General features: G+C 32.4%; 1 protein-coding gene and 1 non-coding gene across 2 annotated transcripts; both read right to left on the reverse strand.

Annotated features, from left to right (window-relative positions):
* Positions 1 to 7,297: 7,297 nt before the first annotated feature.
* On the reverse strand, positions 7,298 to 7,408 carry LOC121115548 (U6 spliceosomal RNA). Its single transcript, XR_005863591.1, has one exon. It is a non-coding gene; the product is annotated as a U6 spliceosomal RNA (small nuclear RNA).
* Positions 7,409 to 7,492: 84 nt separating this feature from the next.
* Positions 7,493 to 19,020, reverse strand: LOC121114314 (aminopeptidase N). Its single transcript, XM_040708237.2, has 14 exons — positions 18,948 to 19,020; positions 13,266 to 13,663; positions 12,151 to 12,309; positions 11,847 to 12,087; positions 11,543 to 11,714; positions 11,138 to 11,462; positions 10,811 to 10,997; positions 10,526 to 10,736; positions 10,197 to 10,471; positions 9,564 to 9,757; positions 9,350 to 9,502; positions 9,149 to 9,286; positions 7,954 to 8,020; positions 7,493 to 7,901 (listed from the first exon to the last, which is right to left on the reverse strand). The coding sequence occupies exons 1-14, from the start codon at positions 19,002 to 19,004 to the stop codon at positions 7,767 to 7,769; spliced, it is 2,712 nt and encodes a 903-aa protein (XP_040564171.1). The 5' UTR covers positions 19,005 to 19,020; the 3' UTR covers positions 7,493 to 7,766.
* Positions 19,021 to 21,928: the final 2,908 nt, after the last annotated feature.

Here is a 21,928-nt window from a genome sequence, read left to right on the forward strand (position 1 = left end):
TTATATCATTAGCACATAATAACAGTCCACGTTTTGCTTCCGAACCCTGTAAATATAAGCAGTTATCACATATTTTGATAATATTGTTTATAGATTTAAATCATAAGCCTCCGCTTATATAATTATTTTCTCCATTTTTTTAGTTTTTTATCAAATAACATGAAAATTTAAATGACCTTTTTTTAAGTGAAGGCTTAATCTTTAAGCAAACTTTCACGGTTTTTATCCAATGTATCAATGGTGAGATATTGCTAACTAAAGATATCCACCAAAAAGCTCAGAGCTTTTTACTTTATTTGTCCACAATAAGAGGCTATTAAATTTTGAGAGGTACATGTTGAAGGTCAATGTGGAACAAAACGTTAAAAATACACAATCGGGTATAGATATACTGTAATGAAATTTTAGTTTTAAAAAGTGTATTAAAAAAAAAAGAAGGTCATAATAAAAAAAATTCAGTATAATATAATTATTACAAATTGCAAAAAAACGAAGGTTGAAGCTACATTATCTGTATAATATGACATGACAGAAAGCCATACTCATACTTATGATAAAAGTTATAAAACGAATTTGAGTTTTTGAGTAGTGGAAAAAATGAAAAAAAAATTGGCTTATGTTTTTACTTCTATAAAATAATATCAATAATATTTTTTCTGACACACCAATTGAAAAAAAAGTGAAAAACTTCAATTAACGAGCAAATACTTTATTAAAATTGAATTTATCTTTCATTTAACTAATTTTTACAAAGATTGATTTGTTTATGTTGTCGAATTTTCGCAGATTATACATAATTGTATTGCTTACATAATTGTATATGTTATATAAATTACTTTAGTTTATTAAAATTCGCACAATGTTAGATTTTTTTTTTTTTTGCAAAAATTAATTTTGCTTTATTTTAGGTTCATTTGTCAAAAAGAAAAAATCCCAATTTAATCTCGGAATTTTACTTAATGTTTCTTTGTTATAATAAATTTAAAGAGACAAATACACTTGTTACCTTCACGAGAGGATATATAAATATTCCGATATTTTTCATTTCAGACAGAAGAATAAAGAAGATTACTTATGCTTTACTTCTGAGTGTTTTATCTATCCTCGTTCAGCCTTATCCGGCTGAAGGTCAAAATTTAAAAGGTTTGATAACGTTTATACAAATTAATTTTTTTTTTTCCTGTTTACACAGATGCCTGCAAAATGGTGCTAGACAACCATAATAGGGCTGAAATGATGTCCAAAATTTTTGTTTTTGGTAGCAACAATCTCTGGCCTAAAAAACAAGTATCTTATAACTTTGGACCAAGTTTTACATCTAAGGAAAAGTATTTGATTCGAAGAGCTATGAATAAAATTCAATCACGGTCTTGTGTTAGATTTGTTCCTCGAAAAAGTCAAAAAAACTATGTTCAATTTAGCAATGATAAGAGTGGCTGTTTTGCAACTGCATTGGATTTAATCGAAATAGACGTGTCATTGATGTAAATTTAAGTAGGAGAGGGTGTTTGGTAATTACAAAATTGAACAAACTGAATTTTTTTCCATCACATTTCGTTGTATTGATATTTGTCTCGTCTTGCTTTCGCTAAGGAACAGAAAATAAATGTTTATAAACAGTGTTGTGTCTGTCCATATTTAATAAACGAGAAATAATGAACGTAGTAAAGTTTGATTAATTGATTCCTATTATGGCAAGTAGAAAAAGGTCATAAAGTTGTTTTCTGTTTGTTTAGGCTATTTTTAAGATTCAAAGCTTTTTTAAGGGCCTGATGTTGAAGATTGGGATAATCTATTTGAGTATATTTTAAGGTTCTAAATTCCTTTTAAAAATGTCTTTATAATGTTTACAACCCAAATTTTCTTTGTTTGAAATTAAAAAAGGGTACTTTTTATTCAAAGGTTCGCAACCTCGGGAAGAATACATTCAGAAAATTTAAAAATATCTTATTTGATACCTGAAAGAAACCCCTCAAAAACGCTTTAGATGAATAAGGCCTCCACAATATTTCTAGGATAAATATCACATTTAAATTGACCTTATAAGAAAGGCCTTGCTTGCCATAGTAGCAAGTTATAATAATAATTTATTTTTAGGGTCAAGCAACAATAATTCATGAATTGTTTCATGTACTTGGTTTTCTGCATGAACAAAATCGACCTGATAGGGATGAATTTATTCGAGTGAACTGGAATAATGTCATACCCTCAATTAGTCGATATTATCAATTTGCTCTAGCCCGAGCATCTGGAGAAAGTATACCACGATGCAACTTTAGCAAACTTATACCATATTCAAATTGTTGTAATGGAATGGCATCCACAACATTAGGGCTTTCTTATGATTACCGATCCGTCATGCAATATTCAAGGACAGCGTAAGGCATTTCTAATCTGATTAAACGATTCCGTGTGATTCCTTGTTTTAATCCACAAATCATAGGTTCTCAAAGAACGGACGAGACACTATACCTCCAACTCGTGGAGGAAGTTCTCTAGGAAACAGAGTTGGAATGTCCTCGTTGGATACCGAGAAATTGAATAAAGCATACAAATGCAGGAAAGGTATTTGAACCACAGTATTATGATAACTATTCTCTAACAACGATTTGCAGGATCAAAATAAGTTTTGTCCTTCTTTCAAAAGATAGGGCTACTGTTCATCCTCCATGAAAATAAATAACTGACGAACTTCTAATGTGTGTAAATAAACTTAATAAATTGATATAACCAATGACAATAAAGAATGCTTTTAAAATAATTGAATACCTGATACTGTCACTAAAATCCGATGATTCATTCCAATTTCCGGCTGTTGTTGAGGTTGTGAGTACCACATATTTTAAATTATATAACTTCACGCTATTTTATCAAATTTGAATAGAGAATTTTAATAAAAAATATGCTAAAACAATTTGGGGTTCGTTGGAGCCCAGATCTTAACCCCTTCGATTATTTTGTTTAGGGGTATCTACTATCTAGACTTTGAAATGTTATATCTCTTAAAGCCAGCATTGATCGGGAATTTGATACACTTCTAGAACCTTTAGTGTCTAAATCGTGTCAGTGATTTTCAAGAAGACTCCATCCGTAATTGACCTGGAAGATGGTTTCATTGTATAAGTCAATAATATGTGTTGTTACTTTTTAACTTTACAACCAAAACTATTATTAAATAATTTTCGGATATTCCTCATTTTTTGGTTATTGCTAATGATTTTTGTCAATGCGGAGCTGAACAACTCTTTAATGACTATTCAATTATTAGTGTAGGTATGTATTGTCCTTTTCCAAAATAATTACTTTAAATGTGGATTCAAAGGTAAGTGGAAGAAAAGAGTGTTGACTCCACTCATTCAAGTATTCCCTGGCTCATCACTAGAGGAAAATAGGATCTAGAGATATGCTAAAATAAAAGAACCCAAAAGTTTACGTGATAATCCTGACAATTTAAAGAGTATTTTTAGAAGAAAGCAGCTTAGGTGTTTTGAAGAATTAGTATATTACATCCAAGCAGCTATGGGAGGAAGGAAATGAATACAATTCCACTCCATATCTACTAGATACTATCTAGCAATGATATAGGCAGGAATTATAGGGATTTAGATCCTTTAACCTACTCTGAGTCCAACAAGGACTCACAATTATAATTTCACAACAAATGATAAGAGTAACTTTTCGCTTTTCTCATACTAGGGATTATTTTATACTTATTGTTCTTTCTTCAAGTTTACAATAAGAAACTTTAGTAAATAAGTAAAAAATATTTTCAGATTGTAATTACTTAATTTGTGAGATCTTCAAATTTTCAAATTTTAGGAGTGCTATACCATGAAGAGTTTGTCTTTAAATATTGAATTCATGCTAGAGTCTTTTAGTTGGTTCTCATAGTCTTTCTTTTTATTGCCACAAACTTAGGAAGACTGTTAATTGCCCCATAGAATCACAAAATATGCATACTATATAAACACACAAGATTGCAAGATAATATACTACCGAGACACAAGGAGGGAAACACAAATGAAGGGTCGAAGCGAATAATTGTTATGGTCTTGCTTGTTTACATTTTTGTTACTAATTTCTCAAAGCTGACATACAACAGTAAAAATTCAAAACAAATATATATAACTAAGAAGAACTACTATTCCTTCTATTATTATACAAGGCAAAAAAGTTGCAAGGCGAAAACTTTGCAAAACAAAACAGAACAACACAAAACGCCTGAAGGCAAAAGCGTCATAAAGGGAATACGTACAAGGCAAAAATGTTCAAGACGAATCCTTCTAGAACCTTTTTCTAAAACCAATTCAGTTAACAAATTTTATTAATCAAATGCTTCACAAATATAACTTTAAAAAAAACAACTCAATCAACTTTAATGGAGTGATATAGAAGAAAAAATGACCATGTGACAATTAAAACAAATTTATTAAATTCCAAATAAAAATAATACTAAAAACGAATGGAAACCTGTTGAAGAGTAGACATAAGATGGGTCGTGGATCCAGATCCAAAGATACCGACTACGCTATAAATAAACTTGTATTATGCGAAAAGATCATAGAAACGAGCTCCCTTTGGGTACTCGAATTTTTACGTATCTTAAAAAAGATTTAAAGTAATTTATTGGATCTTAATAAGCTTATGATATTGCTAAATCCTAGTTTAAAAAAATATATTCTCGATATTGAACTACCATCTTTATTTATCTGGATTAGTGCTTAGAATGACATCTACATAACTTGTTGATGTGGGGTTATGTGTCTTTAATGTACTGTGTCATCATCATCTGTACTGCGTATACAAATGTCGTATCGTGTGAATCGTTGGAGACGAAGAACAAAGAATCATGCTTCAGATTACCCTCATCGTCGAGTACGTAGATGACAATAGGATGAAGAGTGCAGTAAAGCTTACTCCAATGGCATACTTTGATTTTGTCCTGGACAATAAACTGATAGTTCTCAGCAAAGTCACCAAGAACCAAAACTTCTGTCCTAACCAGGATTTCCTTTCTGGATTTCAGGAACTGACCCTGACATTTGGCCAGATAGGAGTGTTTTGTCAGGTCGTCAATAAATTTAATTAGCAATTGTTTCTACTCATCGTATGTCGTGATGAGGGTGCAAGAGTTGCTTGATCGGTAGTTTGCCATTGGGAATAGTGGAACTCTGTGTAAGCATTGAAGTCTTCCAGCTCTTGGTCAAATAATTCACGAAGGGCATCAGAACCGGGGTAGGAATCATATCTGTGCATCATGCACATGCGATTGTCTGTGCTGCACACAAGATTCTCCATGAGATTCTTATAAGTGTAATCCAATTTCATTGCATCCACCAGAAACTTGGCTTTCTTGGGATGTGTACAAACACAGAAATGGTGTGCCCCGCTTGCCCAAGCTATAATGCACCATTTGTGTTGCAAAGAACAAAACTTCGACAATCCTATATTCACCCCAGGATTACTTTCCTTAAAGGCGATACGGAGTTCATTTAGGTTGCACAGCACAAACCGTTTTTGTACATATTGTTTTTTGTCCAACACTTACGCAATCCTTTTTCACTGGCAATTGCCGACTGTGCTCATTGCCTTGATGAAAGTCGGTGACCAAAAGCATAGTTTCTAGAGACACAGTCTTACCTCACTTAGGATTTGGCATGGCCAAAATTCCCTTCTCTTGTTTGAGATCCCTGGCTTTTCAGATGATGTACTCGGACACACAGAACTGTTGTACCGCATAAGATCGCAACAAGCTGTCAGGAACGAGAGTCAACATTTGCACCTTCTCGGAAGTAAGAATATGTAGCCAACTTTTTTTTGTATTACATTGTGCAAACGATCAAGTTCTGCTACTTTTGGAATACTGTCTCGATCAACTATTGTGTCACTGAAAGGGGACAGAAAATCCAGAATCATGGATTTGGTACACACCAGAGATATCAGTTTGCTACTTGTCCACCTTTTAGGTGTTTCACAAATAGAAAAATCTAAGTCATCTCCTGTTTCTAAAACTGTAACGTACATTTGTGTGGGTTGTGTGATCGTTTTTTAATATTTGATGCTAGTACGACAAATTGTCCTGGCACGACGTTGTGACCCTTTTTTTCAACAACTGTGCCATTTCCAGCAAGACCACATGGTCACCCATAACTTTTCGTTTGTGTTTGGACAATCCATCACCAAAAAAAAACGTAGTCTTAAAAAACGTCTTCACGTAGTTATTGCCAAATAAATATTTGTGATATTTGCTGATTGAGTAGATATTTTTCTTAATTTTTCACCAAACCAGCTCTCAACAACAACTCCTTACGAACGTTTAGATGAAGATGTGTTTTGCCGAGCATCCCTTTCGTTCTATTGAAGTCCAATTTATGACACTGCTGATTGAGCATCTTTCCAACATCGCATTTCTCCTCCATCATTATTCATTGTTTTGGATTTGAAATTGAAAATCACATTTACAGTATTATTCTGATTCGATTTATTATTTTTGTCATGGAAAGTGAGCTTTATTATTATTATAATTAGTGTGCCCACAAACGAGCTTAATTATTTTTTCTTTTTTGTTTTTTTTTTTTTTGAGTGCCCAAAATCGAGCTTATTATTGTTTATTTTCTTCCTCAAATTTACGAATTTTGGACCAAATTGAAGGTATTAATTTTGTAAGAAGCATTTGTTTCCCAAAAGGGAACATTTTGTTAAAATGAAGTTTGCGGACTTAGAAAGGGATGTTAACAATAGGTTTGGTCAGATATTTATTCCAACATCAATTTTTTCGATGAAATGTGGATTGAACGAGAAAAAAAAAATTAGTGACATATCTGAAAAATAGATAGTTTTTCACCCAAATAAACTCCTCGTATTAATTAGCTTCTCTGGTCCAAATTTCAAGTATATGGTACCTCTCAAACAGATTTTATTATTCCAATCATGTCCTGACGTCTTTATTATAGAGCCTATAGTCCGGCCGAAGTATAAAATATAAATAACTTTCTTGATAACCTCATCAGCCTTTAGGTGAGCCCGAGTCGTCGGTAGCCACCAGTCAATCTTCTTTTGTTAGTTATATTCCCAGTGCGTCCCTAATTTTCTATTCCACGATTTCCCTTAAAGGTATCACTCTACTGCATTCCTAAAAAAGATGGAAGGAAGACTCCGTGCGATCCTTGCAGAATGAGCAGAGCCTCTCTGTTTCCTCTTTTTTCGACTTGTTGGAGAGACGAAATCGTAGCCATCTCTCTCTTGAATCGGTGAAGGGTTTTCTCTTGACTGATCCCCATCCCACTTTCTCAATCTCTGTGTCCGTTCTATTTTAACAATTTTGCATGTCATCCTTGCACAGGGGCTATGTTAATCTTTCCATTATCTTTTCAAGTTTAGTACATGTAATGCCGAAGCAGGTAAGTGCCACTGAGTATACTATTTCATAAGGCAACTGTCTTTTTAACACGACTTACAAAAAAAATACCATATTTAAATAACTATATTCCTGTTTTTATCAATTGAGTTTAACTTTTATTTTAATTTACATTCATGCATAATATGTGAAAGGTTATCTTCTTGAATATAACTTAAAATAATAATAATCAAAACCATTCTAACATAAATAGGTTAAATCAAATTAAACCTACTGCAAAACACCACAAGAGCTTCATTCTATATTATATAGGTAACGATTTTTACCATATATATATAAATATTTTAACAGATTAAAATCAATATTAAAAGTTTCAATTCAAGGGCAAAAAGTTTGTTGATAAGTGTAATCATATAATAGTTTTTTTTGTTTGAATCCAGTCATTTACAATTCGGATATCAGCTTGATTCTGGTTCCATTGTTTTCTGATTTCTTCTATTTCAGATTCAGAAAACTCTATCTTTTCCTTAATGAAATCAGCAACCTGTAGATAGATATACGATAAAGAATGGGTAAAAGAGTTAGAAAGTATTTACCTCATCAAAACACGTATTGTTATTGGAGAGTTTCAAAACTTTATACAATGACTCTTCCATATCCTTCCTATTATATAATAATAAACTTTGATTAAAGCAAAGGCAATTATTGGGCCATGATCAAATTAACAAAAGATTCAAAGCCGAAGAATAGCGGGAAAATTAATAGTGAGTTATTTTTCTTAATGGAAGTATTTATTATATTACTCAATTTATTTTATAAAGGACAAAGAAAATATCTTTTATTTTATTATATAATTAGACATTAAAAAAAATTGATAAGAAACTCTTATTAAGTTTGACTGAAGTCTCTTTGGCAATATAATTTTATAAATAAAAGGTCACAAGGTCTGGTTGGTGCAGGCTTTAGGGAGCGGAGGATAAATATTATATAATTCTTACAATTTTAAGAGAAAAGAGTAATAAGTTTTTTGATTTAGACTATAGCGAACACGCTATCTTAAATGATATTTAGTTTGCTTATGTTAAAATTATAAGCTAAAAAGATCTATTGTTAACTATAAATATACAATAGTTTATAGATTCTATTGTAAAACCTCCTTGTATACAGCATCTTTTGTTCTTTTCTGTCGATCTGATGTAAATATAATCAAACCTGCAACCCCTTTTGACACTCTTAAAAATTCAAAATATAATTGATCATGTTTAAATACTGATTTTGGTCGTTATAAAGCAATTTTTTCAAATGTTTTGGCTGCTGGCATTGCCATTGCTAACTTGCCACTTTTCTTCTTCAATCATAATGAAGATACATACTAAGTCTATATTTAAAAAAGTTTCCAAATGCCGTTGAAAGATTTCTTAAAAGGAAAATGTTCAGGGAAAAGAAAACGGTTGGTTACCTTGCCTATATACACTCGTATACATTTCTCGAAACCCTTCATCAGAAAAAAAAGAATCAAATGGTTTTAATCCCATTTTAGTTTTACTATAGCATAATTAATTAATAATTGATTGGAATAGTTTACAGATTCACAAGAGCTAATTCAAATTTAACCAATTCATGATGGAAATACTTATAAAGGTAAAAGAAGCCAGCTGACAACTACTAAACAACCGTGATGTATGTGTCATTGTCGCATCTTTAGAATTGTTGACTTAAAATGGAAACATTTGAGCAGTCTCAAAATGTAGAAGAACCTATAACATATGATAATTACGTAAATGAACTTACGATTCCTCCATTTCATCATAATACATTTTAATAAAATTGAAAAATGAAGATCGTCCGTTTTGGGTCTCACAGACCTTTTCAAAAACGATGTTTGCTTTGGAATGAAATGTTTGGTTTTCACGAGTCATGTCCAAATATCTACATTAAGTGAATTTACTTATACTATCCTGAAATAAAATATTAATCTGTTATTATATTTACTTTTCTATAATTGACTTATTTGTTGAACATGCTAAGCCTGTTACAATATTATTTGGATTAATAATCGATGAATATTGACTAGCAACAAAGTTCCAAACCGATTCGTTTCCATTTCGAATTGCTGTACAAACCAAAGCTTCAAAAATTTCTTCACTTGTTTCAAAAGTTGAATTTATTAAGATAAGTTAACTATACAATTGAAGAAAAAAAATACTTAGGAACTTTAGTGTTATTTTTCATCCATTCCTCAACTGCCTTGATGGATATATTTATACACTTTGGATTGTCCATTTTGCAGGACCATTGAGTTGACAGCTGCCACAGTTTTTTATGCAAGGCATCCCTTGATTCTAGATATTCCTTTTGATATTTATCGAACAATTTTTGAGTTATATTTCGTAAATAAACCTAAGAGTTGAAGTTTTTTTAATGTATATGTAGTATATCTTGCTAAGGATTGATACTTTTGGACATGATATATCAATAATTTTAATTCAAAGATATAATAGAAAGGGGTAACATGTGCATTTTAGCTTCAAGGAATTTCAATGGCTACATGAAAACCCTCTCCCCTCCCCCGAAAGATGTTGCCTCTGAGATACCACAAATGACGTTAATAATCCTTTTTCTAGCGTGGTATGCAATTTTTTCTTGCCTTTTGCAGAATTCATTTGTTAATTCTATTAAAAAATGAATTGATGGAAGTTTCGTACTTAGTTATAGTTTAAAAATTAAAATAACTCTCAAATGCACTAGGTTATTATTTTTGTAGGCAACTCTATTTGGACAAATATTGGTCATGGGTCTTTGTTTTGCCGCATTTCTTTATCGCTTTTATTCTACCTACCTTTATGTTGTCATGCAGTTCAATTCTAAATATTTTTGATGTGATGTCTGACAGCTTTTCAAAGAAGGTTATCCATATCAATGGTTGATCTTCATTTGGCAAGTATGTAGTTATTTTAAAGGGGACTAGGTAACTGAGGAATCCTTTCATAGCCAGACTAAATGAGTCATCTACCAATTGAACTCTGTTATATTTGTATATTTTTGTGTAATTAAAACGTAGATATTGCGTTATTCGTTTCCAATTTTCGTCATTGTAGTTAATTCGATAGTATCCTTAAAATAGTAGTTAAGAAAAACGAATGAAATATGATTGGTTCATTATGGTACCTGTTTGATTAATGTTGAAAATCACAGGGTATAAACAATGAGATCTATTCATCAAATCCACATCCCGATATACTTGATTCAATTTAGTATCATTTAGCCAAATAAGTTTAGTTATTCGTTTTCTGCGTTTGTTTATGATATTATATTTTAATGGTACCCACCAAACATTATCATTTGTTTCTTTACTTGAAGAACCAGCGACAAAAATGTTCTAATTGCAAAATAATAGTTTGGATTTATATATTTTAAAAATCAATTTTTAAGCGATTAATTAAAGTTTCAAACCTGAGAAATCTGAATAGAACCATTTTTGAAATTTGGGGACACGTTTATGACTGGATATCCTTCTTGATTAAACCATGATTCCATCAAAACCTCCAATTTCATTTTTTTTGGAAAAAGATGTTTTTTACAAGATACGACACCATCAATTTCTTTCCAAAATAAATCTTTGTTAATATTTTTCAATCCACTAAGATTATTTAAAAATATTTGTTAAAATACATATATTTTATTTAAAATTAAAATTAAAGTTGAGCTAAGAAAGTGTATAAGATTTGATTAAGCTACAAGTAGAATCCAAAATCAAAAATGAGAACAAATTAGACTCACTACTTTTGCATTATATTCTTGAAAGCCTTTTGAAGTTTATCTTCTCCAATGATACCGCTTATCATTCTAATGATTGAAGCACTTTTTTTATAAGTTATATAATCAAACATATTAAATATTTGTTCGTTGGTCGTTATTTCTCTCTTAATCGGTTTAGAAAAGATAGTACAATCCTTTTTCATTGCTTTTTGAAAAACAAAAATCATAAATCTATCCAATGAGCCCTCATTTGGAAAAAAACTTGATAAAACAAAATAGGATATATAAAGTGAAGTCCCTTCTTTTAACCATAGTTCATCCCACCACGATGGAGTTACAAGATTACCTAATTTACAAAAAAAAAAAAAAAAAAAAAAAAATACACAATCAATTTATTGTAAAATATGATTAAATTTCAAACATTACCCATCCACTGATGTGTAAGCTCATGTGATATAAGGATTAGAATTATGTCATTTAAAAACAAAGACCTAATTGATGTTACATTTTCTTCTATTAACAGTAATCGAGATTGGAAAGTTATTAGACCCCAATTTTCCCATGCAGCTGGATACAATTTAGGGATTGGAATCATATCCTTTAATAAATAGAATTCGTATTTTAGATCTGTCCATATCCAAAGTCTTTTTACAAAATTAATCTCCTTTACCTCCCCAAGAATTTTGAAAAAGACCTACGATCGAATCCTACGATTCATTTGTTCACTTACTTGCTTAGGTATCGGCAGATTGATTCCAAAATAGCCATTTAAATATTTATATAAAGTTGGAGTAACCTGTTTTGCCCTACATGTTTTTGACTTGTCTTCTTCAGAACTCCAAATTCTTAATTCCACAGTATTATTTGAGGGAATTATTTCATTTGTGTAATTTGTAATGGCAAATGCCACAAGATATGTGCTCATCAATGGAGTGGAGTCGAAAATATCGTAGACAATATCCTCAGAATTTCTAATTGAAATAATGGTGAAGAATTGGTAAACATTTATTTACATGCTATATGAAAAACTGTACTTAGGTATAATTGTTCTTTTGATAGGCATATTTGAAATGGAAGTCATATTTATTGGACGACGAAGTGTTATATTAAATACGGACTTAAAACTTGGCTCGTCAAAGCAAGGAAAGACAGTTCGTGCAAATATGGGTAACAGTCGAGTGTAGTAAACTCCACTATAAAAAAGGATATATTATCAAAACATAGTGAAAGTTAAAAGAGGTTAATATTAATTAGATATCTCTAAATGTGTGACACGGTTCCAAAGTTTTGATGTCTAGCACGTAGTTGAATTTATTGAATCTATTTATGTGAAGAGGTTAAATTTGGTTAAAATGTGGTTAGTATAAAAACCCCACCTGGAGAGACTTTGCTAGAGATTGCGATAAACTATAGCGTATAGTAAATCTTAAAAGCGCTTCCAAATCGGACACAAAAGCCGTCTCTTATAACAATCTTATCTACAACAATATATGCTAAATTATGTCGTCATAGATATCAGCCTTGATTGATGTCTTTGCCATTCGTAATACACTATCTAATTAAACCTATTAATAATAATGGCAGATTATTCTCGTGTCTTATAGATCCACAACTAATTCCATTGGTGAACTGAAGTAGGTAGTTTACTATTATATTTATAAAAATGATGCCTTGTAAAGGGCGTTTTAAAGTTTATACCGTTCTTTCAGACACAATATAAGGGGCAATGCTTATTTTCAAAAATGAACTAATGTTCTGGCTTATAAAAAAAAAGATCATTAGGTAAAAAAAATAAGAAAGTCTTGAATAAAGGCATTCTTATAAAAAATTCTGTTTAACATATTTATCAAATATAAAAAAAACCTCACCTTGGCAATAAATAAGGGTTCTTTATTTCATCTTTGCTCACAGTAAAATCAGTTTTGCCTAGCACCTGCACTTTAACGTAAAATAAGGGACATTGCTAAATATTTTTTTCAACAACAAAAAATCCAAATTATCTTCAAATTTAAAGTAAAAAGAAAAGACTTGGAACTATTACTCTCACTTTAAGAACCGCTCACAGTAAAACTATAGTTAAGTATGGAACTTGTTAAATTTCAAAATTATTTCTACTTACTCAAATAGGTATAAAATATAAATGTATTACTTATCAAAAAGAAATCCCTTAGTACTTTGGTTTCCTCCAACAAAGTTAACATATGGATCAATCGTTTTATCAACTATTGTAGTGTAATTCATCGTCAGAATGTAAACTGATCCATTTTGCAGATTATTTAATAAATGAATAATAACAAAGTCTGTACCATTTTCTCCTTTTGATGATTTCATAATTTCTATGTCATTTTGCGAAACTTTTTCAATTATGTTCATATGTGTAATATTAATCAATTTGGCATGCAAAGTTATATTTTTAGACCCTTCCATAATGCACTCAACTTCAATTTGGACGACTCCAGATAGATTATTGGTTTCTTCATATTGTGGATTGATTTGGATATCATAGCTTTTAGGTTTAATATGATGGGGTAATCGTAAATCTAGAGCCTGAAAAAGTAATGAAAATACATTTGAAATAATGATTTATATCTATAACTATAAAACTTAGATGTTATTTAATTTTTATGAGCTATTCTCAAATAAACATCTGAACTGTGACTGAATTTTCAAGTTCAGATGTTTTTTTTCATTATATTTTTTCAGAAACTCAAGTCTTGGAATAAATACATAACCTTTATTAATTCTATGAAAATATAGGATTATAGGTTAATTTAATTCTGAAATTGGAAATTGTATATGGCCGCTTTGTGCGGTCATACGCTTAAAACAGGTGGCATGTAGATCATATTTGACGGTATATATAATATTAAAAGATGTAATAACTCTTAGCCTAACACAATTACAATACATGGACCACATAATAATCAATAGTAATAGTCGTGACACGTTCCAACTAAGAATCCAAGATGTTTCAAAGTATAATAATATTTAAATGGATATATTGATCACAAATGAATTTTATCATGGACTTAGTTTTGAAACTTTAATACATTTGACGAAAAATTATTATTGTTTTTTGTATTTTCTAAGTACTATTAGGTCATAAATATAAAGCATTTTTTTAAAAATAAGGTTGAACATATTGTGACATTACAAAGAAAAAGAAGGATTAAACTTTCCAATGGAAATGGTCCTTTGGATCAATGCAATTCAACATGTTGTGAAATGTAATCATACAAGATGAGATTGTTCCTTAATTAGTTGAACTGAGGAAGTCTATAGAAATTCGTGGGAAACTTCCACAATCCATTACAATAGGTCAGATAGTATCGAGCCCAATAAAGGGGTGGCTACCGATATCAACAATTGCAGACCAATCACGGTGATCATTTTTTTTTTAGTGTTCTTCGTAGTAAAATATAACCAATATTGAGCAAGGATGTGAGAGCCTTTGTGCGGTTTCAAAAATTATTTCCCTTAGCCCTCCAAAGGACACTATATCTCTAAAGTTTTCTTGTGACCCCAAGCACATTCTCAAAATTTATGTTCATAAATTCTTTGGATTTAAAACGTAAAATTCGAGCATCAGACAATAACTGGTAACGTAAAAGTTCCTCGAGTAAGAGAAATGCCAAATTGGACTTAACTGACTTCTGAAGGATCTTGCAGTAATCTCTACTATGAATGCAAATTATTTAAATTGTCGCGAAGGCCAGGATGGACTACGGTACCAAAAGCATATGATGAGTAAACATTGTGAATTGAAACCCATCTAAGGACCAACGGAGGTGAGATAACCCTTCCCTAACAGCCAGGAGTTCTCTCTCAAATGCAGAATAATTATGTTGTGTTTGGGTGGGCTATTTTGATCAAAAAGCCTAACAGAACCCACGCGCCATCAATCCACTGCTTGAACGATATACCCATATCTTTCAACGAGGTGGCAGTTGTAAGTATTAGGGTCGCACTTTCGATACGAAAAACTTTTAAGGTCGACTCCAACAGTGCATAATTTATTTTCTGAAAAGTCCCATCAAGCTTGGCTTCCTAATAAAATTTCGCATCCGTGCACAACAACTGATGCACATTGCCTGTGAATTGTGCAAGATTGGTTACAGATCTGGATTAGCATTGCACCATACTGCGAAAAAGCCAGGAGTTCCTTACACAACTTAGGAGGATGAATATTCCTTATCGCTTCTACTCGATCATTTAAAGTGGAAATTCCCTTTGCTGCCACTCTATGTCTCAGGAAATTTACTGTGGGTTTACCCCATTCACATTTTCCCCCTGAGAGACGAAGTCCGGCTTCCTCCAGTTTTGACAACACTTTGTATAGTAGCTGCATATGTTTCTCGAGTGACTAGGAAGCCCCTAGAATGTCCTCGAGGTAGATGAAATCCCTGGAATTGCAAGCAAGACCGATTCCATAAAGCGTTGGAATGACAAACCCTCTTTTTAAAAAATCTGAATGGCATCCAAATGTACTCAAAGAGTCCCACTGGAGTTAAATGGACGTCTTGTCCCCGTCTTTAGGCTTCAAAGGGATTTGACAGTCCAGCTTGGAGAACACACGCAAGTCTCCCAAGCTTTGTGAGAAATCCCTCATGTGAGTGAGTATTTATCGAGTTTCGACATTCTGTTGAGACGGCAGTAGTATCCACACAATTGGAATCCTCCCTTAGGTCTTTCTATTATATGTACAGCCGAGAAGAATGATGACGAGGAGGGACGAATTACACCAGATTTGAGCAATGTAGACATCTTCCTTTTAAAAAAGGTCAGCTTAGACCCGCTAAGTATTCTAACCTTAGCGAAAGAGGAGGGTCAGTGGGGATGATATAGTGCGTAACAGAGTGTTTCAGAGGTACATGTGCAGTAACATCAGAGAATAAAGCAGGATAATTCTTAATAAACCTTTCTTCAAAAGAGAGATGAAAGGTTGAGAGATTGTTAAATTTTAAAGTTTGCGATATTAGGAACAATTATTTATTTTTTAAATCAATGCAAAGGCATTTTTCTCTTAGGAAATCGGCACCCTGGTCACCAACATAAAAGGTCCAAAAATATTTAGTCCCCTCCAAAAATATTTATGTTGAAGAAACTCCCACTGAAATGATTTCTGACCTCCAAATGCAACAACAGAGATTTGATTTATTGGATAGATGAGGGGCTAACTTAATTGGTATAATAGACCCTTGTGCGCCTGAGTCAATGTACTTGCAGTGGTCCTCAATAAAAAGTATATTGTTGGTTGATTTAAATCCGGTACATTTTCTTACCTTGATGCCTTACTTCATATGCTGTCTACAAATTATGTATTTCCCTCTTTAGTCCTTTATTGTTCTTATTAAAAACAGCTGAGACCTCTGTGTCTCCTTCCTGATTTGAATCCAGGGATGTAGGACGTATAGCAGGGTTTGTCAGATTGGCTACAGAATTTGAATTTGAACCATCCTTAAGACTGCCACAATATTCAGCCAAATCTTCCAGATCCAGCTTAACCAACGTACGGGCCACAGGCTGTTGGGAAGTAGAGCAGATATAACCAAAACTGTAATGTATTGGTGTTTTCCCCCCTTGTTCTCTTCTCTTATTTTCTTGTATATATATATATATATATGTGTAAAGTACAGTCTTTTACCTGATTTTAAGTATAAATAGTTGTGTATTTTATGTATGTATTAGAGTAGGTTTTTGTATTAATAAGAATACAGATGTTCTTATAAATACCCCGTTGTATTATTCCTCCTCGCCTTTCCTTCTCCTCACTTCTCTCGGTTGTCCTGGATCTTTCCACCTTTAAATAGTTTGTGTCTCCTCAACCTCGTCAAGACACAACATCTCGTCGAGACTCAGCAAAAACCTCCTTACACAGATTTTCCAACAGGTTAGGGACAAATGATGGGTTCAATAGGCGATAAAAGACTGCAATATACTTTTTGGATGACATTATTCGTCCGTGAGAAGAGGTTCTTCTTACCTGTTCTTGTGGTGAGCTGCCCATTGTTTCAGTTTTTAAAATTTCATATACAGAAGTCAAATCCACGATAGGTACATCTCTGAGAATATGTGAATGGAGCACAAATATGACAAGGTTTAGTTAGTCAGAATATTCCTCTATCTTATAGGATTTGAAAATGAACTCTATCCTCAAGAACCAGATCTATTGATCCTCCTAGTTGAACTTTGGAAGTTTTACGTCGGGGCATCGTACAGTGTGCACTTTTTTGGCAGGGGAACTACGCTTGGAAATGGCTATGCAATCACGCTAAGGGAAAGGTCATTTGAACAGGTAGAAGGTATTTTTCACTTAAAACCGGGGTCAGCAATGAAGGAACACCCTAGGAATTACTAATATAAGCTGAATGTATTTCATCAAAGTTCTCAAATAACATATAAAAGGGATCTCAACCTGTCTTGTCTTAAAAGTCCTATGTATCACAACCTTTCCGACAAAAAGGGTAAAAAAGTTAAAAAAACACAAGATACGACTAATAAGTTAAATTTACCCAACTATGAAATGATAGTAGGTCAAAACGTCAACCGACAAAATGTCGAATGGACAAAACGATAGAACATCCAACTGAAAATACTATATTTCAAAATATGAAAAACTGTCTCTACGATATCTCACTTTCGATATTTCCAGCCCGAGATATTTACCCCACCACCCTTACTTAAACTAACAATAAGGAGCCCTCACAAACCCTCATTTATACCTCTAAATTTGAGGCTATTTTGGGTACTGCCGGGCCTCAAATTAAGATGAAACAAGAAACAGTCTCAATTTTCAGGTGCCCTTTCGGGGTATAAATGGAGGGGGGGTAAAATTAAATAGTGTCGGTGGGTTTCATTCCATTTTGGGGCCATCCGTACCCAAGAACAGCACAAATATTTGGGGGTACATATTGGTTGGGATGGTCTATTAGTGATTGCTTAAATAGTGGCAGTAGGTTTCAACCCATTTCGGAATACGGCCTTTGACTGAAAACAGCACCAACTTGTAAAAGAGGGATTGAGAGGGCCCCTTACTGCTAGTTTATATAGGAATGGTGCTGTTTGGTTATGTTTCAGGCGGAAAATATCTGAACGGGATATATCACAACACCATTAGGAGTAGCCCTTTCTTTTATATTCTACGGTCGACCTTCAGTCAGTCGACGTTTTGCTCACGCACCCTATGAAATAGTTTGTTAATAATTAGTGCAACTTGTTCACAGCCTAACTCCGGCTAATTTTAATATCATCATTACAAATATTTATGTAAGTGTGAACATTTTAACAATCTACATTCAATATGATAAAAAGTTATAGTTTCTGTTAATATCGTAAAATTTACTTACGATCTCATGATTTGATCATATTTAGCTTTAAAAAATCAATAAATCAAGATGGCTTTCAAAAACAAAACAAAATAAAAAATAGATATCAAAATGGATATAACAGGTAATTTATTAATAAATATGTTATATAATTGATCCCGAAATCGGATATTGTTTTAAACTTTCTGAAATAAACAACTTATTTCCCAATTTAATTCCTACAAACTGAATAATACACCTAAAAGTAATAAAATGTGCCAATAAATAGCCCTACTTTCTACAATATATGAAATATATTAAATGGCTACACATACAGTCAACTCTGTATTAAGTTTTGAGGCAAGAGAAAATGAAAAAAGTGACCACTTATTTCAAGTGACCAAGTTTCCTATTCTGCAGCCATCCTTAATTTAAAAACTGTTTGTGGTTGCATAATGCATAAAACAAGTGGCTGTAAGACCAGGTTTGACTGTATATATAAATTTAAATAATAAAGTAATTCTTACCCTAACACAATTAAAAAACAACAAACATTGAAGAATCAAAAATAATAGTCGTGACATGTTCCAACTATAAATCCAGTTCAACTGAAAGTATATAGTGAAAAAAAGGTTGATATTGAACACAAGTGGCTACCATATATGTGTAAAAATATTATATATTTCATTAAAAAAAACATGATTTTTTAGTAATATAGAATTACAACTGTTAGCATAATATATAATTTTTATATATACTCAGTCCCATGTGTATGAGTTTTTCTGCTAACTATTGCAGATATTTTAATGTGATGGCATGTCTTTATAAGCTATGCCATTGAAAACAGTATTTTTCATTGGAGATCCCTGGATATTGGGCACACGATAATGCTCGGGCTCTGCTCGTAGATTATGACGCCAGTAATCCTTGCACGGTCTCCATTTCTATATTTTTAGGAATTTTATGTACTGGTGAGGCCCAGGACCTTTTGGAGCAACGAACAATGCCAATTTTTTATTGCAATTTCGATGGGTAGAAATACCACTGGGAATCATGAATATATGGAGGACTGCACAAAAACCTCTCTTTCTCGTCAAACCAGTGCTCTGTCGACCATCTGTCGTTATTGTAATCAATATCACACTGATGTGTACTAAGTGCAAAATACACTATATAATACTCGCCAACACCAAAGGAAGCATCCAAATTGTTCCCAGTGCTGAAAGCCGCTATCAAGGGCGGTTGGAAACGAGGCTGGTCTTTAGACAGGGGTGCTGAAGAACCAACGAGAAGGCATCTGAATATTGAATAAGTTTTTAAGTCCTTCAACTAGAACATGCTGCTCAGTCATAATGACAGCCACAATAAGAAACTCGTAATTTCAGGCGTCACATGCTGGAGCTTCAGCACAAGTCCTACGAGTGAGTGGTGATCTTCTTAAGGAACCTAAATTAGCAGGTAAAACTTAATAAAATTTGCCTGCGGCAGCAGCCCCACCCCATACCACCCTTATTGAGAAGTACAAGGTCATCTGGTTGGAGTATGTCAAGTTGATGTCCTTGCACTGTCTGCCTTGACAATTATCAGGCCGATAACGAGGCTTGTATGGGATCTTTCCTACCTCATCTGCGATATCTGAAATATATGTTGGTTTGTCTCAAGTCGGACCAAACGGTGGTCCACAGTAAGAAGTTGTTGGCTCACTTTTTAGAGCAGAGTAGTAGTGGCCCTGACGGGTTAGAGAAAAAGTTAGACCACTTGTTCAAAGACTCAAATCTTCTCATGGCTGTAGCCATTCACCCTTACCACAAAATATCCACTGTTAAAACATCTTTGCACGGAGAATCTGGACTCGGCTGATAATGTCAAGAATCAATTTCAAAAGTAATTGAGAGAAAAATATCAGAAAATGCTGTTACTTGAAAAAGCAGGCAAGGTTGCAGGCTCTGGGGAGGAGGGGAGTGGTACTGACCATATGCGGGAGTCCAGCCACACAGCATCGTTTCAGCTGGATAGCTTTGTATCCTAGCCATACACCTTCTTATTTTCTTTTCAAGTTTATGTTTGACAAATATCGCCTCTTTGTGTCTCAATAGGTGGATCTCATCTACTTTAATGGAATGATTGGTAATTGTGTAGATAAAATTGCGTATATTCCTTCCTGAGTAAGCTTTGTTTCGTGTCCTGCTCTAAGAAAACTATTTCACTGGTAAGAGCTCTGTATTGTCCTTAGTGTATATAAAGCAGAAATCACTCATCTGAATCATATTGATTTCATTTACATTTATAAGGTCGAGTTTGTGATGTACGTCTTCATATATACATATTTATAAAATCGTGACACTTAAAGCTAATCCCTGATTCCTTTATTACTTTTGAGTATATTTTATTTTTGGAAAACAAGTTGAAGATGATTTTGGACTCTTAAAGACACTCTCCCTCTTTTTGTAATTCTGCTACTACATTAATACAAACAGTTATGACTGTGAGTTTTAAAAAAAGTATAATTAATTTTTTAACTTCTGTATACTTCTATTTGAATATCCGAATATCGTTACAAGTCTTAAACTTATTGAATGAGGAATCAATTTCTAAAAACAACTATAATATTTATTAATGAAACAACTGTACAATAAATGTTTGACTCAACCTTCTACCGCTGCAGCGTAGTTTATCATTCCATATGTTTTATTCTATTTTTTTTTTTTTTTTTTTTTTTTTTTTTTTTTGGTGAACTCAATATGAACTTAAAAGAAGAAGGCAATATTAAATATAATATTGTAGTGAGTATCAATGACGTTTTAAAATCAAATGATGGAAATAAAATATAAGTTTCCTATATTCGTTATACAATTATGCAATAAATGAATGGTTTATCCTTTTACGACACAGCGTTATCTCCTTCACACGAAATTACGGCATGTAATTTGTGGTCAGCTGCCGATTAGGCTATTTCATAATTTATTCTTTTTGAGAAATAAAGGAATTATTAAGTTATTAATTATAGTACTTTTGCTCCGTTTCTAAAAGGATAGGAATAAAAAATTTATGTTGATCCCTCGTTGTAAATATATTATTCATATAAAACAACTTTGTGTGTCATATAGAAATACAGATAAATAACTATACTCTTAAAAAAATATTGCTAGGCAATGTTTTAAATTATATTACAATATCGAATAAATAAAATACTATGGAGGATTTTAATATTATCAGATAATGATATTATCTAATCAATTTATATATATATATATTTTTTTTTTTTTGTAAAAATGAAAAAGGGTGCAGGTTTCATCTTCCAGAACTCTATAGTATTTTTAGGGTAGCCCAAAATTATAGGTCATTGAAGTGTTTAAGAATAAATAAGAAAATAATAATATCTGACAGAGAACTACTTAAAGAAAAAATTGACTTAATATTTTAACTTTGGAGAGAAAAATATTAAAAAAACATAGTAGGTTAAGGTTCTAAATCATGAAATAAAGAATAACATATCCGTTTGAAATAG

The sequence above is a fragment of the Lepeophtheirus salmonis genome, chromosome 3 (genome assembly GCF_016086655.4).
Source record: "Lepeophtheirus salmonis chromosome 3, UVic_Lsal_1.4, whole genome shotgun sequence".
Classification (NCBI taxonomy): Eukaryota; Metazoa; Arthropoda; class Copepoda; order Siphonostomatoida; family Caligidae; genus Lepeophtheirus; species Lepeophtheirus salmonis.

What these genes read in the sequence shown, in the direction of transcription:
- LOC121114314 (XM_040708237.2), bottom strand. Translation starts at nt 19,004, where the DNA reads ATGTCACGACTATTATTTTTGATTCTTCAATGTTTGTTGTTTTTTAAT. An exon ending in GCTTACACATCAGTGGATGG is followed by an intron (nt 11,463 to 11,542) that starts GTAATGTTTGAA and finishes TTTGTAAATTAG; the next exon opens with GTAATCTTGTAACTCCATCG. An exon ending in AACTGCATGACAACATAAAG is followed by an intron (nt 9,758 to 10,196) that starts GTAGGTAGAATA and finishes TTCAACTCTTAG; the next exon opens with GTTTATTTACGAAATATAAC.